Source organism: Ixodes scapularis, unplaced genomic scaffold (assembly GCF_016920785.2).
Source record: "Ixodes scapularis isolate PalLabHiFi unplaced genomic scaffold, ASM1692078v2 ptg001547l_1___fragment_1__unscaffolded, whole genome shotgun sequence".
NCBI classification, from domain to species: Eukaryota; Metazoa; Arthropoda; class Arachnida; order Ixodida; family Ixodidae; genus Ixodes; species Ixodes scapularis.
In genome coordinates this window covers 753,331-770,124 of record NW_024610163.1, presented here as the reverse complement: position 1 = coordinate 770,124, position 16,794 = coordinate 753,331, and the positions used below count along the sequence as shown (strand labels likewise).

The 16,794-nt window shown below is 52.1% G+C and overlaps 1 protein-coding gene across 1 annotated transcript; it reads right to left on the bottom strand.

Annotated features, from left to right (window-relative positions):
* Positions 1 to 5,788: 5,788 nt before the first annotated feature.
* LOC120850035 lies at positions 5,789 to 11,399 on the bottom strand. Its single transcript, XM_040222372.1, has 2 exons — positions 11,004 to 11,399; positions 5,789 to 6,597 (listed from the first exon to the last, which is right to left on the bottom strand). Exons 1-2 carry the CDS (start codon positions 11,397 to 11,399, stop codon positions 6,085 to 6,087), a joined length of 909 nt encoding a protein of 302 aa, XP_040078306.1. The 3' UTR covers positions 5,789 to 6,084.
* Positions 11,400 to 16,794: the final 5,395 nt, after the last annotated feature.

The following is a 16,794-nucleotide window of genomic DNA, read 5'->3' as shown; positions in this document are numbered from 1 at the left end:
ATCACGCCGCGAGACCGCGGAAGCTTAGTTTGTACGAGTTTGTGCCTTTACATTGCACTCACAAAGCAAATCCACACGGCGTCAGATCTTGATCGGTATTCAAGCGTGTGAAGGCACAGAGACGCAGCGCCCCGGCGTACCAAGGAAGCTTTGATCACGCCGCGAGACCGACAAAACTTGCTTTTGACGAGTTGAGCATTTTTCCTGTGGCACTGCGCTTTCTTAAAAACGTTTCCGTGTACCCGACGGCAAGCCTCAAACGCTTACACTAAATTTTCAAAAACTTGCTCGGTGAATGACGACGATCAAGCAGAAAACGTGTATTAAGCACGCTGCCGCGAAACTCTGCAACGCTAGCAAAAACGCGATTTCGCCACATGCAAGATGGCGTCACTCACTGGAGCGGGAAGCGCGATCCAGCAATCGCCACAAAGATAACTTGTGGCAACCATCGTTACCAAAAGAATCCAGTTGGGAAACTGCCATAGAACTTGCTTTCAGAAAGTGGCTCTGCTCCGTACTCGAGAACCGAACTGAAGGCGATCGCAACGCCTTCATTTCTCCTGCAGCGGCCACTCTGGGAACTGTACGGCTGCAAGTATTGGTTCCGGTCGAGTCGTGCAAAAGCCGATGGCGCCATCTGGCAGTGCCGTTAGTAGTTGCAATCTGAACCAACTTCCATGTTTTGACTCGTCGGCAAAGGGTGGCGCTGTTGTCGTATCGAGTTTGTTCTCGGTGGGCGCGGGCGATCCTGGTTTCAAGGGTGAGTTTTCCTACTGAGAGTTTTAGTTACGTTGGTGGAAACTTGCATTGACGTGATGGCCAGATGGCAGCGCCCCAAAAACGTGGGTATCGGGTACTGAGCGGGCACCTGCGATAGGGCGATATGTGTATGAAAGCAACTACAATCTTTCAACCTGCCTTTTTCTACAGAATTTTATTCTATGATTGTGTCTAGACACCTCCCCCTGCATTTTAAAACAGTAAGTCTGTCGCGCAGTCTAACACAGTCCAGTCATTGCGGCGATCATAGACAGCGCTGTCTTGAAAACTCGTAAGCGGTCAGGTTGCAGACACACTCGGTATTGTCACAGTCTGCGTGAGAAACACTGGATGAAGCGAAGAAATGAAAGACGTTTACAACTCCCGGTAATGCCGGATTAGAGCCCAACTCTTTGAGGAGGAGGAGGAGGGGAGGGTAATGGGGGAGGGTATGCCCCTCTTCCTTATCCGGACCTTCTTCTCCTCCCCTCCTGCTCTCCTTTTCCAGAGCTCCTGCCCTCATCCTTCTGCTGCTCCTGCTCCTCTCTTGGGGTATTTCAGTTTTGCGATATACCGGGCAAAAGAATCTGAGAAAGATTATTATATTTATATCTATCTCTCTTTATCTCCCTCTCTCTCTCTCTCTCTCTCTCTCTATATATATATATATATATATCTTGGCATTCTCGCTCCCCGCTTTTCCGGAGAAAAGAAACAGAGTTCTAACATCTGGAAACTCCATTCTGTCTAAGTTCTGCCAGTGCCAGGATACACGACAGCAGCAGCAAGGCGGAAGGACGAGACAGCGTCAGAGTACAGTGTTTTAGAGGATGTAGTGGCAAGAGCAGCGCACGCTTGAAATGGGCCGAGTGAAGACGGTCAACGTAGATGCCGCTAATGACGCTGGACTTCTGTGCTCTAGGAGAATTTGTGGCAGATGGGAGATGTGCAATGAGCGAAGCCGACAAAGCTGAGGCGGTACGCTTCTCCCAAACGTAGAATCGTAGCACTTTTTTTTTGTGGTGTAGTGGTTGGGAGTCTTCCCGGCTCCGTTGCCGTCTCGGTCATCAATGCAAGGAAAAAGACGGACACAGCCACTGCTTCGCGCGGGGATGCAAGTCGGGCCCAGTCAACAAGAGCAGCCGCAGAACCAGCGATCGTAAGCCGTCGCTGTTTCGCGCGCTAAAGGAGGAGTCGTGCCGACTACAGTGGAAAAGAAAATCTTAAGCGGGAAGATAAACGCCTCGCCGAGACATCAGCGGTGTGCGAGAGATATTTTGAACCGCGCCTTATTTTTCGGGACTATGTGCACATCGTCAAAGGCGAAGAGGTTAGGATTCTATGCTACAATATATCATGCCTATTGTATTTTTTGTAGTCTTTTGGCGTAGTATGTTGCTGGATATCTCTCGTGTGCTTGCTGTGTACGTAGAATGAAGCGTATTACCACATATGAGAAATCATAAAGCAGAAAGTTGAGAGTACTTTTTTTTTCATATTAGGGGTTGTTGAAGTTTGTGTTCATACTGTATTTTAATGCTTCATGTACTCCCAATCGAGGTATTTTTCTTCATAGACTGCCTTCCGCAAAAGACAATTTGCTATATGTTCGCCAGTTGCAGTGGCACCTCGGCCGTTCCCAAACGCGCTCGGCCTTGCACGTTACACAACGCTGGTCCCCGCATCAGCAACACGATGACAAAAACAATACATCAGCTTATTGTTCCTCTCACCATTAAAAAGGTGAGAAATTTATTGAAATGCATTTGTCTATTTTTCCTTGTTATATCAGTATCGCGTGGTTTTTTTTGCAGCTATTAAGCGTGCAGCCCAATTAACAGCGTTGCTGAACGACCTGTCAGTACTGAGAAGGGGGTGGGTTCATATTAATCAAATGATCTCCATCAAAAACACACTCTAGAGTCATTAGTGCAATGAAAAACCTACAATTTTTCACATTAGCGATTGTTCTGCGTCGCGAAAAGCTCCAGTCGAACTACAGTAGTGCACGCCGAGCAGCGCCGACGACGAGGCTGACGGTGCCACGTTCCAAGGGCTCAGATAAAGCAGCGCTATGGTGTCGTGTACGCGCAAAATCTTCACGTGGCGGCCGCCGCTCTTGCCACTAAACCTCTTTAGAACACTGTAGTTAGAGTGAACACTTTAAAGACCCGTTCACACTCTTGCGATCGACTAAGACTGAGAGAGACCAGACCGGTTTATAGCCTCTTGCGATCTCTTAGGACCAGATCCGCTGCATCGCATCCGGTCCTAAGAAGTCGCAAAAGGCTTAAAAACCGGTGTGGTCTCTCCCGGTCTTACTCAGTCGCACGAGTGTGAACGGCGCTTAAAGAAGGACGTGATACTCTCGATGTCATCCTACTTGCTGTCGGTCCTGTCGAAGACTCCTCGGCGTTTTTGATTTCCACAGCAACAGTCTTGATCCTGCTCCCCAGAAATGGCATAGCGGAACAGCGAGTGCACGTTCCTCGGGGCGAATGGGGTGTTTTCCCGCATGACTGTTAGGAAGTTCTTTGTCTTGCAAGAAATATTTTGTGAATACTGTAGGCGAGAGATACAGAGCTGCAACGAGCAAGCCCACAGACCCGTACCCATGTAGATGGCCACTTGGAAAAAGAGTACACCACGTTTTCATACGTGCCCCTCTGTGATTTATGAATGGTGATATCACTTGCCTGCACAACGGGTGGCTGGCATCTCCCCTCATATCCTCCTCCTCCCTGCTAATCCTCCTTCCCTCCTCTCTCCTACTCCTCCTTTCTTCCTTCCCGTGACGTCACACGTGATCTTATGTGTGACGTTATTATGGAAAACACCCCATAATGTAACCCGCGGGCCACACGCGACGTCACGTGTGACGTTATTTTGGAAGACTTCCCATTATGCAACGCGCGGTTACTCCAACGGCGACGGCGACGGCGATGCCGCTGAAGCAGAAAACGAGCGCCTCAGAGCTGCGCTTTCAATTATAAAATAACAGAAATAAGGAGGCGCGGCAGACGCCGAGGGTCATTCGCTAATCCGTCATTCGCTCAAATGAGTGCCACCATTAGCTAAAGTGTCATTCGATCAAACGTCGGGGCCGGGGCTTTATTCGCTAAAACTTCGCTCGACCAAGTGAGTGCCTCCCGCGCGCGATGTGCGGCTCGACTTTGTCGCCACGCGGGAAAGTCCGCCACCTGTGCCCCGCAGTCGCGCAACTGGAAAAGTACTTGGGGAGCCGCCAGGCTGCTCACAACTCTTGTGTTAAAACAAGCGAGTTCTAACATGGCGTTCCGCTGCGGTATGAAGTACTTGTCGCGGTGCGCCATAACGATTTCAAACTTCTTAACTTCCTCCACCCCTTTCTGGAATGTACTGTAAAGCATCGATTTGGTGGGCTCAGGCTTGTTGCAGATTTTCGAGACGGTGTGGAAACGCTCGAAGCGTTCCAATTCCACATAGGCCACTGGTTTCGCTACAAAAACCAGAAGGCTTCTTGCGGTTGTATGGCACGAAATGCCAGAGATGGTTGCCTGAAGCCGAACCCGAATACCTCTGAAAGTGAAGTCGCTCATGACGTCTGGTTTCTCGTTGGGCGTGGTCGTGTTTCTTAAAGAGCTCTCGAGGTTGGCTCATTGCAGACATCATCCCTCTTCTGACACCATGTTGCATAATAGAACTGTGAGAGGGTAGCTTGATACCAAAGCTAATGTGAGTCGTAGCCTTGGGCTAGACTCACTTTAGAATTTATATTATCTACGCCACAAGACGAAGATATTTTTAAAAAATTAGTAATTTTAACAATTTCGGTAATATGGACTATAACAGTATTCTTTGGGAAGTAATCGCGTGAGAGGGGGAGGCATGATTGACAGAAGTGGAACAATGAAAGACGTTTATAATTGTTGGCAACGCCGAATTAGAGCGTAGCTCTTGAGGAGGAGGACGGAAGGGTATGGAGGGGAGGACATGCACCTCTTCGTTCCCCGCTAAATTCAGCGGGGAAATGTTTCCGCTTAATTTAGCAAGAAAAGTCTCCCCTCGTGACGTCACACGTGACGTCATGTGCGAAGTCATACTTGTTGTAACACGTGACGTCAGGAGTGTAAATTTAGCGGGAATATTTTTCCAACAATGTTAGCGGAACAATCTGCCCTCTAAACTTAGGGGGAATATTTTTCCGACCATGTTAGCGGAACAATTTCCCCGCTAAACTCAGCGGGAATATTGGCAATGTTAGAGGCATGTGACGTAACTTGTTTTTTATATAACGTCACACGTGGCGTCACGTGTGACATCACGAGGGTAACGTCGTGACGTTATCCTCCTGAAAGTATCACTCGTATCCCTCGTGACTCTCGTAAGGGTAACCCCCGTGACCCTCGGGAGGGTAACCCTCGTAACCCTCATAAAAATAACCCTCGCGAGGCCACACGTGTCGTCATGTGTGACGTTATTATGGGAAACGTCCCATAATGCAACACGCGGTTACGCCGACGTCGACGACGACGCTAAAGCCGGAAACGGGTGCTTAAGTGCTGCGCTCTAAACTCCTTATTCAAAAGAGTTCCACATTCATTATCCGGGGTGAGAGTATCAAAATCATCAACTAGCTTATTGAAAGAATGCTATTTCAGATTCACAGCGGACCAGAAGTAGGAGGGGGGGGGGGGGGGTGTCCTGTAATATACTAGTCAATGTATCAAAAAATAAATTATGTTTACGCTCCCGTAGCTAAGTTTCATACATATTGGATAAAACATTGTATCGTGACCAAGATTCTAGCGTGTTCACAGATTTGGCTGTATAGAAGGGTCGTTTTTTAAATTGGAAAGAAAACGAAGCGAACAAGTAAACCAAGGGCTCGAGGCATCAGGTTTGTTACGACACCAGGAACGTAGAAGAAAGGAAGGAATAAATCTGTATTTGCCCAGATGGAGTGTTCGGCGATCGATGTCAGCTGTCCCGCGAGGGGTCGCCTTCTCCGGTCGTCTTTCTCAGACGGCGGCTTCGATCCCCTCGATCTTGGCGGCGTCCTCGGACCATCGGACAATGGCTTCTTGGACCTCCCGTGAGGCGGCCTTGAGGAGAGCGTCCCAGTCGTCTTGACTGGTGACTGCGGAGATCTTGGGATACTTCGATCGATCGAGTCGTGCGCACTCCCACAGCATGTGCCGCAGGTTCGCCCTTGCTCCACAGAGCTTACATTTGGGATAGTAGCGGTCCGGGTATCACTTGTGGAGCGTGTAAGGGTTCGGGTAGGGGTTCGTCTGCAGGCGTTGCAAGCGATGCCTTGTCCAGCGTGGCGTGCGCCGGCGGCTAGCGAGCGCGATCGCCCGCGTAGTAGTCGAGGACGTCCCGGAAAGTGACCAGCCCGTCTCTCCCCGCCAACGACGTGGTGGAGGGGTCCAGTGTTAGGCCAGCCCGGCCAATCAATCCTCGGGCTGCGCTGTGAGCCTCCCCGTTACCGGGAAGAGACGAGTGAGCTGGGGTCCAGATCACCTTGATGGGAGACGTCGTGCGAGCGACCCCGCGCAGAATTCTGGCTGTTTGTGGCAATACACGACCCTTGGCAAAATCTCGGATGGCCCGTTGTGAATGGCTCACAACGAAGCGTGCCTTGTGCGTTTGGAGAGTGAGGGCGATGGCCACCTCTTCTGCCGTTCCCGGGTCCGTAGTGTCAATGCTCCAGCTCGCGACGAGGGACCCCCCGGCATTGAATACAGCAGATACCATCTTGCCGGTGCCGTAGCCGGCTGCATCTACGTAGTAGACGTCCTGTTCCTTGCTGAGGAGGGAGCGTAGAGCCCGAACATGCGCACTCCTGCGTCCCTCGTGGAGTATCAGGTGTGTCGGAGGGCTAGGCGAGCGGCCGAAAGAGGGAGCCACCGCACGGGAGACGGGGGGCGCTTGAGAGACGAATAAACGCGGGCTCGCCTGGGCTCGCCAGACAGTACTGACACACTCACAGGCTGGTCTCTGTCCGTTCACTGCCCGACCGCGACATGGTGGCAGCGGTGGGATCAAGAGAAATGGTGACCCTAGGCGGGCAGCAGTGAATCAGCGCTAAGAGCAACAGTAGCGGGCACGGCACGCGCAACCGAACCAGCAGTGAGAGCAGCGGACGCGCACAACGGCGCAACAACGCCGGTCCAACATGGCGGACCAAGAGGCAGCGGTTCAGGCGGGAAGCAGCTACAGCTACTTCAACCCGATTTCAACACAGCTGCCGGTAAAGTTCGACTTTCGCCAGCCGCACACGTGGAAGACGTGGTTCACGAGATGGCAACGCTACAGGATAATCACCGAGTTGCATCTCCGCTCTCAAGAAACGCAAGTAAACACGTTTCTCTACGCCATGGACCGCGAAGGGGCGGACGTTCTTTGTTCTTTGAAGTTGACTGAGGACGAAGGCAAGAACTACGAAACCGTCACCGCGGCATTCGAGAAGCACTTTGTGCCTCGGGCCAACGCAATTTACGAGCGAGCTAGGTTCAATGGACGCTGCCAGGAACCTCACGAGACAGTGGACGAGTTCATCACCGGACTACACAGACTAGCGGAGTCGTGCGAGTACGGTCCCCTCAAGGACGACCTCATACGCGACCGGCTGGTCGTGGGATTGCTGGACGTGGGACTTAGTGAGAAACTACAGTTGGACCCCCAGCTGACGCTGCAGACGGCTAGGCAGAAAGCCCGAAATTCAGAAATCGTCAAGAATCAACAAAGCGAGCTCCATGAGAAAGCTGAACAGAATGCAGCCCTAGACGAGATACGACATTCGAGACCACGAAAAAACCAAGGAAACGCGTCTGGCAGAATCGGACAAGGCGGGTGCCAGGGGTGCGGCAGTGCAGAGCAGCACTCTAGGAAGCAGTGCCCAGCTGCGGAAAAACGGTGCAACCACTGCGGGAAAAAGGGACACTTCGCTGTCGTGTGCAGGTCGCCTCGACTCCCCAAGACCCGGACGCCTAAAGGTCAACGCCAGCACAGCGCGACTGTGGGAGAAGTTTACGTGGGAGAAATCGTGCAAGAAAGAAGCACAGAACCATGGAAGATCACTGCCAACGTCAGTGGAACGGATGTGACGTTTAAAATAGACACTGGTGCAGATGTCACAGCTATCCCACAGCATCTCTACGACCAGGCTAAAATGGGCGAGATAAAGAAAACAACGAGCGCCTTTTGGGTCTAGGTGAATCTCCGATCCACACAGTGGGACAAGCTGACGTCACAATCAAGTGGAATGACGACTCGGCACAAGAGGTTGTCTACGTCGTCAGCGGCCTCCGCGAGGCCCTCCTGGGACGTCCAGCTATCAAAGCGCTGCAGGTCCTTAGGTATCTTCAGGAAGTCACCACGGCACCAGAGAATGAAGACACTGAAGCACGCAGAATTCTCGAGAGCTACCCAGAGCTTCTTTCGGGACTAGGGCTCATGGAGGCCGCATACAGGGTAGTGCTTGTTCGAGGAGCTAAACCCCATGCTGTGACATATCCGAGAAGAGTACCAATCCCACTTCTACCCGACGTAGAAAGAGAACTACAGCGCATGCAAGATCTAGGGGTTATCGTCAAAGTCGACAAAGCGACGGAATGGTGTGCACAAATGGTGGTCGCAAAAAAGCAGAACGGCGAACTGCGCATCTGCGTGGACTACGGTGAACTGATCAAGCAGATTGTTCGAGAAAGAGTGCTCATGCCATCTGTGGACGAGAGCCTAGCAAAGCTGGCTGGTGCACAAGTGTTCAACAAGCTTGATGCAAGGGCAGGCTACTGGCAGACACCATTGTCCAAGAAATCCCAGGAATATACAACATTCTTGACTCCGTTTGGACGTTTTCAATTCTTGCGGCTACCGTTCGGGATATCGACGGCACCCGAGGTTTTCCAGCGAGAAATGCTACGAGTGCTCGAGGGACTTCAAGGGCAGGTGTGTCTGCAGGACGACATCATCGTGTTCGGCAGCACGGCAGATGAACATGACCGCAACCTAAGGCAAGCGCTCCATCGTCTGCGAGAGGCGGGGATAACGCTAAATTCAGACAAATGTGCTTTCCGCAAAAAGGAAGTGAAGTTTCTGGGCCACATCGTCTCGTCGCAAGGCATCAAAGCTGACCCAGCAAAGCTCAGTGCCATCAAGAAGATGGGGCCACCACAAGACGTTTCAGAAGTCAGGTCTTACTTGGGAATGATCAACCATTTGGCGAAGTTTCTACCCGGACTTGCTGAGCGAACTGAGCCACTGAGAGACCTACTTCGTCATGATGCAGTCTGGTACTGGGGAGAGGCTCAGCACCAAGCCTTCGAGCAGACCAAGGCAGCTCTCATCACAACCCCGGCATTGGCAATGTACAACAAAAGAGAGCATTGACGCTCTCGGTCGATGCCTCATCTTATGGATTGGGGCTGTGCTCCTGCAGGAGTCCCAAGGCAAGCGACGACCAGTTGCCAATGCATCCAAGGCACTCACGGAAACTGAGCAATGCTATGCCCAGATTGAGAAGGAAGCACTGGCCATCACGTGGGCCAGTGGCCACTTCCGCACAGGGCTCCAATTTCATATTGAGACTGACCACAAGCCTTTTGTGCCACTACTCACCACGAAGCGTCTAGATGAACTGAGTCCTCGTCTGCAACGTTTCCGCATGCGACTACTCGAGTATGACTTCACGATCTCCCACATCCCGGGAAAGGAGATCCACACGGCAGATGTGCTGTCACGTAAGCCACTAACTGGAGCAGGAGAAAAGGAAGCTGCCGACCTGGAGGAAGCCGTCCGGGAGTATGAAGTTCTCACAGTGGAACTGTTACCTGCATCAAGAGACATGCTCTCACGGATCAAAGATGAAATCGGGAAGGATCCAGTCACGTCTCGAGTCAGGGAGTACTGCTCTACGGGCTGGCCGAGCATGAAAGCTCCACCACCAGAAGTGCGGCGATACTGCGAAATAGCGGGCGAACTCTCAATAGTGCAAGGACTTCTGTTCAAGGGCAACCGACTGGTTGTACCCCCAGCCCTTCGCAACGAAGTCCTAGACAACATCCACACCGGGCATCAAGGCGTAGCCAGGTGTAGAGCCCGAGCCAGAGAAGCGGTTTGGTGGCCAAACATTGGCGTTCACATTGAGGACTTTGTTCGCCGATGCCCCACTTGTCGAAAGGAACGCAAACCAGGAGTAGCCCCTCTCCTGCAAACGCCTCTTCCCGAGAGGCCATGGGAAGTGATCGGCATGGATTTCTTCTCGCTTGAAGGCGACAACTACCCGGTCGTTGTCGACTACTTTTCTGGATTCTTCGAGTTGGTCAAGTTGAGGACAACGACCACAAAAGACGTCACCGAGGCTCTGCGACCAATGTTTGCTCGTTTCGGAACGCCGGATGTCATCCGATCCGACAACGGACCACAGTTTGCATCTGCTGAATTCAAATCTTTTACCAGGGACTGGAGCATCAAACACATCACTTCCAGCCCCTACTATCCACAAAGCAACGGAGCAGCAGAGAGAACAGTGCAGACAGCAAAGCAGCTTCTTTGGAAGTCTCCCGATGTACAGCAAGCACTTCTTGCACATCGAGCGACTCCAGGGAAGGAGGGGTACAGCCCAGTTGAGCTCATCATGGGACGCAAGGTAAAGACGAGCGTGCCTGCAGCCCCAGGGTCACTACGGCCGCACTGGAACTGCGAAGACTTTAGAACACGCAACGCACAATATAGGAGGCTCCAAGCACAACAGTACAACAAGTGTCACCGAGCTGCCGACTACGGGCCTATACAGCCAGACACCAGAGTCAAGATTGTTACCGGAGCAGCCACACATGGGAGAGTACGGCACGCTGCCGCAGAACTTCGATCATATGTGGTGGAGACAGCGTCCGGCATTTCAAGACGCACGCAGAGGCACCTACAGCCGGAAAGACAGCCTACAGAAGAACAAGCAGCTCGGCAACCAGCCTCTGTTGACGAGCCAAGCATCAATGGGCCAACTTACCCGACACCCAAACCGAGGCAGACGCGCAGCGGACGACAAGTGAGACGACCAGCGCGCCTGGACTTGTAAGACTTCAAGTTAAAGAAAGGGGGGGGGGGTGTCGGAGGGTTAGGCGAGCAGCCGCGAGAGGGCGCCACCGCACGGGAGACGGGGGGCGCTTGAGACACGAATAAACGTGGGCTCGCCTGGGCTCGCCAGTGGGTACTGACACACTCACGGGCTGGTCTCTGTCCGCTCACTGCCCGACCGCGACAGCGACAGGGTGCATGTGCTTCGGAATGAGCTGGATCAGGAGTGCGGTCCGGACCTGCGTGGGAACGGCGCACTTGGGCCCAGTCTGACTGTCGTAGCGAATGCCAAGGCTGCGGAGAATATGGCGACCTGTCGCACTTCTCGTGAGACGTTCCGTTTGAGATAGGCGTTCAGCTTCCACGATCTCATCCACCGTGTTGTGAAGGCCGTGGACCGCGAAACGGTTGTTCGAAGTGGAGTCGGGCAGGCCCAGCGCACTCTTGTACGACTTGCGAATAAGACAGTCGAGCTTGGTCTTCCCTGCTAACCCGAGACGAAGGAACGGCAGCACGTATGCCAGCTTGCTGACGACGAAGGCACGGACCAGTCGCACCAGGTTACTTTCTCTCATGCCAAATTTACGGCCGGAGATGCGCTACATGAGTCGTGTGATCTGGTAGGCCGTAGCTTTGAGCGAGTTGATCGTCTCGTAGTTGTTGCCGTCCACTTCGATGCGAAGCCCAAAAAACCCGGCTGCTCTCAACCGCCGGAGTTCGGACTCCACGCGAGTACAGCTCGATATCTGAAAGGAGCTGTTTAGCTCGCACCAGTTTGAGAAGGAGGAGCTCTGACTTCTGGGGCGAGCAGGCGAGGCCTCGAGGCGTCACGTACTCTTGGACCGTGACGATCGCCGCTTGAAGAGTGTCCTGGATTCGGCCCATCGCTGCCTCCAGCCACCCACACGATTCGAAGAGTTCGTCCGGGGTATCCAGTTCGACGTCCAGAATGATCACAGGCCTCTAGTCACACTTCTGGGCAACGCCGAGTTAGACCTCGTCCCTCCAAGAATTCAACGGCTGCGGATGAGGCTCCCTCGCTTCCAGTTCCGGGTACTCTACGTCCCTGGGAAGCTTAACGCCACCGCCGATATCCTCTTCTGGGCTCCAGCTACTACGCAGGTTGCCAGTCTGGAAGTCGACTCCCTCGATGTAGAGCGCTTCGTAAACAACATCGTGAGGGGATTGCGAGACGTCACTGCTCTGGGTCTTGAGCAACTGCGCAAACACCAGGAGGAAGACGGAACCTGCATGGATCTGGCTCGTCACTGCGAGCGTATGTGGCCGCGGCGAGCGTCGCAAGTTCCTGCCCATCTACGTTGCTTCTAGAGCACGAGGAGGACCATCACAGTCTACGAGAGGCTGCTGCTCTACAACAACCGGATCCTGGTGCTGCGGTGCTCCGACGTGACATGCTGACCAGACTGCACGAGGGCCACTAGGGAATTGGTAGTTGCAAGGCACGGGCGTGCGAGTCCGTGTGGTGGCCGACACTGAACTCGCAACTGGAACAGCTGGTGGCCGGCTGTTAGACCTGCACTCAGACACGGCTACAGCGGGAACGCGACAGAACAGCACACGAAAAAACAGCACGCGACAAAACAGCACGGCCAAAACAGCACGCGTCAAAACAGCACAGCGTCAAAACAGCACGGCGACAAAACAGCAGGCGTCAAAATAGCACGCGACAAAACAGCACAACCTCAAAACAGCACAGCGACAGAAGCGCAGGTGCCAAAACAGCCCGGCGGCAAACAGCACAGCGACAAAACAGCAGGCATGTAGCAACTTCGAGCGCGCTCTTCACCTCTCTCTGGGCGAATATATTCGATCCTCCTTAACCCTTTCATTTATTGCCGCTAGGTTATAAAGGAATTTATTGCATATTTAATTGTTAAGTCAGTGTCCCGACTGGTGCTGCTGTTACTGCTAAAAACAAACGAAGTTAGCAGTAGTTACTACTACTTAACTACGCTGATCTCTGAAGAGATTGGGTGGTTAGAGGTCGTATCTTGGCGTCGATGTTAAGCGCGTTGTCTGGTATATATATATATTTTTTTTTTTAGTTAACGAAAGATGAAAAGTTATTGGGAAAAAAATCCATAAGTTGAAGTTATGAACCGTCTGGTTGGCGGCGGTCCGGTGAGCTTCTGTAGTACTCGTCGTTTCGTAATTACCACCTAAGCGTAGAACGGCTCCCCAAAAAAGCAGGAGATGCGCCGATTACAGATGCCTTGATAGAACAGGGAAGATATGGTCTCTTTAATGTCGAGCGACTTCAAGGTGTACCATGGGCAACGATTCTGCGGGGTTCATTCGCCGTGAAAAAAAATGTCCCGGAAACACGTGGCTGCAGCTTGCAGGCGAGAAGTTGTTTTGAGTTAAATTCACAGATTATTTCCGACGAAGGCTTCGATCGACTGGAAACCGGTGAAGCAGAAATATGCCACAGCCTCAGTGCTGTTGCCGTACAGTGTGGGCTAAGCCAACCGTTGTCGCACACACTTTCTGTTTTATTTTTAACAACTAACAATAACACATTGTCGTGCGATTTATTTATTTATTATAGACGACATCACCAGCAAACTTGAGCGTCAATATTAGCAGAATTGCTCGAGAAATAGTCAGAATACGCACCAGCGGGGGCTTCGGTACTGCCCAGGGAGCGTTCATGTACGGATCGAGTATACTCCCCACTCCCAACGTGCTCCCATGAGAACGGACTCGACAAATTGGCCGTCGACGAGATGACCTTCGAGGAATTGGCCTAGGCCCTCCATTCTTTTACAGTGCCTACTTGGAGACATGCATTTTTTAACTCCATCGCTATATTTAGGGTTCAGCGTTTTCGGCTGAAACCGATAAAACCGATAAAAGTGCGACTAAATCTCTTTAAAAATTCGGTTTTAACTGAAAAAGGTCAGTATTTTCGAGGGCGTTTGGAGGGGTGGGTGGGGGAATGTGCTTCATTACTGACCGTATGACCACTTCCTTCCGCAGTTTTGAGCCTGTCTCCGAGATCGGTTCAACTTTTAACCAAAGTTGAAACGACGCAATGGTCTTCTGGACGAAATGTGGGGTTTTCAGCTGAAAGGGGATTTGTGTGTAGAATTGTTTCTTCAAAGAAGAGAGTTTAATCGTGAACTGAACAATAAAATTGATGGGCATCCGTAAATGTCGCACATTTTTTTACACCCATAGCTTCCGTCTACCAGAAGAGGGCATACATACGATTGACTTATTGTCGTTTCTTGGATTGCGCGAATGCCACCTCTCGCAGTCGTGAAAGTGGGGCAAAGACGCATTGAGTACAATGCTTGCAATTGTTTGGATTTTGGTATTTCTCTCTCCAACCGAAGTGGTAGTAAAGCTCATGTTCGTCCTGTGTACAAATACGAGCCCACGACGATTATGTCAGATCACGATAGGGCCCCAGTGCGTCTTGCAGAACAATTCGCGTCGGCTGCCACAGACAGCAAGAAATAAGAAATTCAGTACCTGGTTCACTCACTATTCATTTTAAACAAACGCCTTTAAATATTGCATTTTCGTCAGTATACTGGTTTTCGTCAATAAACCGAAAAGAACTAAAAAGTTTATGAGTTTACAAATATACTCAGCAATAAACCGAAAACTTCTGCTTGAAATAAAAACCCAAAAATGTACGCCGAATTTCAAAATAATTAAAACCGAAAACGCCAAACCCGAGCTCTATTTGTCAATGTCCTGTTTTGACGCTGTGCTGTTCTGACGCTGTGCTGTTTTGACGCCGCGCTGTTTTGGCACGTGCTCTTCTGTCGCTGTGCCGTTTTGACGCTGTTCTGTTTGTCGCGTGCTATTTTGACGCGTGCTGTTTTGTCGTCGTGCTGTTTTGTCGTGTGCTGTTCTGTCATGGTGCCGGCTACAGCGCCACGGGCCGCTCATGGGCTCCCAGACTCCGAGCAGGCCCTGGTTTCGGGGGGGGGGGGGGGGGGGGGGGAGGCTGATTTGTTTGAACAAGGTGGACGTCACTACCTCCTCACGGTAGATTACTTTTCGCGCTACCCGGAGGTAATTACCCTGTCGTCGGCGTCTTCCTTGGCTGTTATTGCAGAAATGAAGAGCATGTTTGCACGCGTTGGCATTCCCACTGTCGTCGTCTCCGACAATGGGCCACAGATTTCCTCAAGGCACTTCGCCTCCTTCGCTGCTTTTTTCGGCTTCCATCACGTAACCAGCAGCCCCCGGTACCCGCAGGCAAACAGAGAGGCTGAACGCATGGTGCGGACAGTGAAGGACCTGCTGGCCAAGACGAGGGATCCCTACCTGGCCCTGCTCGTCTATCGCGACACCCCGGGAGTAAGTGAATGGAGCCCAGCGCAACTTTTGATGGGGAGAAGACTGCAGACCACCGTGCCCAAGCTTGAGGAGGCTTTGACCCCTCGATCGCATCCAAGGACATTCTTCTACGAGCGAGACTCGTCTCCTCGACGCCGACAGGCGCAGGCCTACAACAGGCGCCACGCCGCACGTCCACTCTCTCCGCTGTCTCCAGGCAAAGATGTTTGGCTCGCAGAAGTACCTGAAGCTGCTCTAGTCCTGGGGCCAGCAAGACTACCTCGCTCGTACGTTGTACAGACTCCCACAGGCATACTTGAGCGGAACCGTCGTCATCTGGTTCTATTTACACCACCTCAGCCTGCAGTGGAGTCTGCCAGGCCGCCGGTCTGCGACACTCCAGCTGCATCGACCCTGCCTGCAGTGCCTCGTCATGCTACTTCGCCGCCTCCACAACCCCTACAATTCTTCACTGGGTCTCCGCGGTCTCTGGCGAAATCCCCGGTGCTGGGCACAGCATCAGAACGCCACGGGGTGCCCTCGCCGCAGACACCAGTGTGCCCTCAGCAACAGGGCAGAGTTTCTCGCTTCGGGCGACGCATCTAGACGCCCAAGAAACTTAATTTATAAAGACAACAAGTTTGTTTCTTTTCCCTGAAGGGGAGATGTGGAGGTCGCAAGTAGCGCCCCCTCACTCTTTTGCTCCTCCGTGCTAGCCTATATTATCACCGGCCTGAATAAAGTCACTTCACTTGCCGACTCGAACCCAATACGTCTGCGTCTCACTCGACTCCGCGGCAGTTGCTATTGCACCTTTCGCGACACGGGCCGGGCCGACACGCCTAGCGAGCTCAAATTGCGGTAGCAGACAAATGCAAACGAAGTAAAGAACGAGGAGCACAAGAGGGCCGACGCACGAAAGCGGTGAGGGTGCTGCGTGTGCTCTTTTGAATCACCATGAACCGTTACTGACTAATTGCCCAGCTTTTAAATCTGGAGGACGGGTTCATCGGTGAGTGCTGTTCGCTGGTGCGACTGCTGCTCCCGCGTCAGAGGTGCCAGTCAGACGACAAACAACTGCAGTGTCGTCGATCGTTTGTCGGTTTTTGTCGGCCATATTCGTTGCTACAGTTGGACAAAATCAACAACACACAGCTTTACTTTGTCGCCTGACAAAAATTGGCGTTCGTCACTCTAGTGGAACGAGCCTATTTAAACTCCGTCTATGGAGCCTACCTAGATTTCTGAAGTGTCTTGACGCAACCACCAAACATGTTTGACGTATTTGAGATGTCCGTCAAAGTTTTCTGACCGATAACTAATAACAAAAAGTGTTTTTCTTTTTCTTCATTGCGAAGCTTTTGCAGTGCTTTCGTGGGCTTGCTAAGTAGTATATGAACCAATAGCCCCTTCCGCTGGCAGATGGCGAGAGCTCGCAGATTTGGGACTCGAAGTCTCCGGTGTCCGTGTTTGAGCTGCCGAGCGACTGCTCTCGGGATTCCACTGTGGTAGGGCAAAACTAGTAACCTGAGACGCGTTGCGGCATAAAGACGATTCATAGTATGGCACCAGACAAATAACTGCCCGACGCTTCCAAGCGATGGCTCTTACAACGGCAACCCCGGACCTCCCTCCCCCCCACCCCCTCCCCGC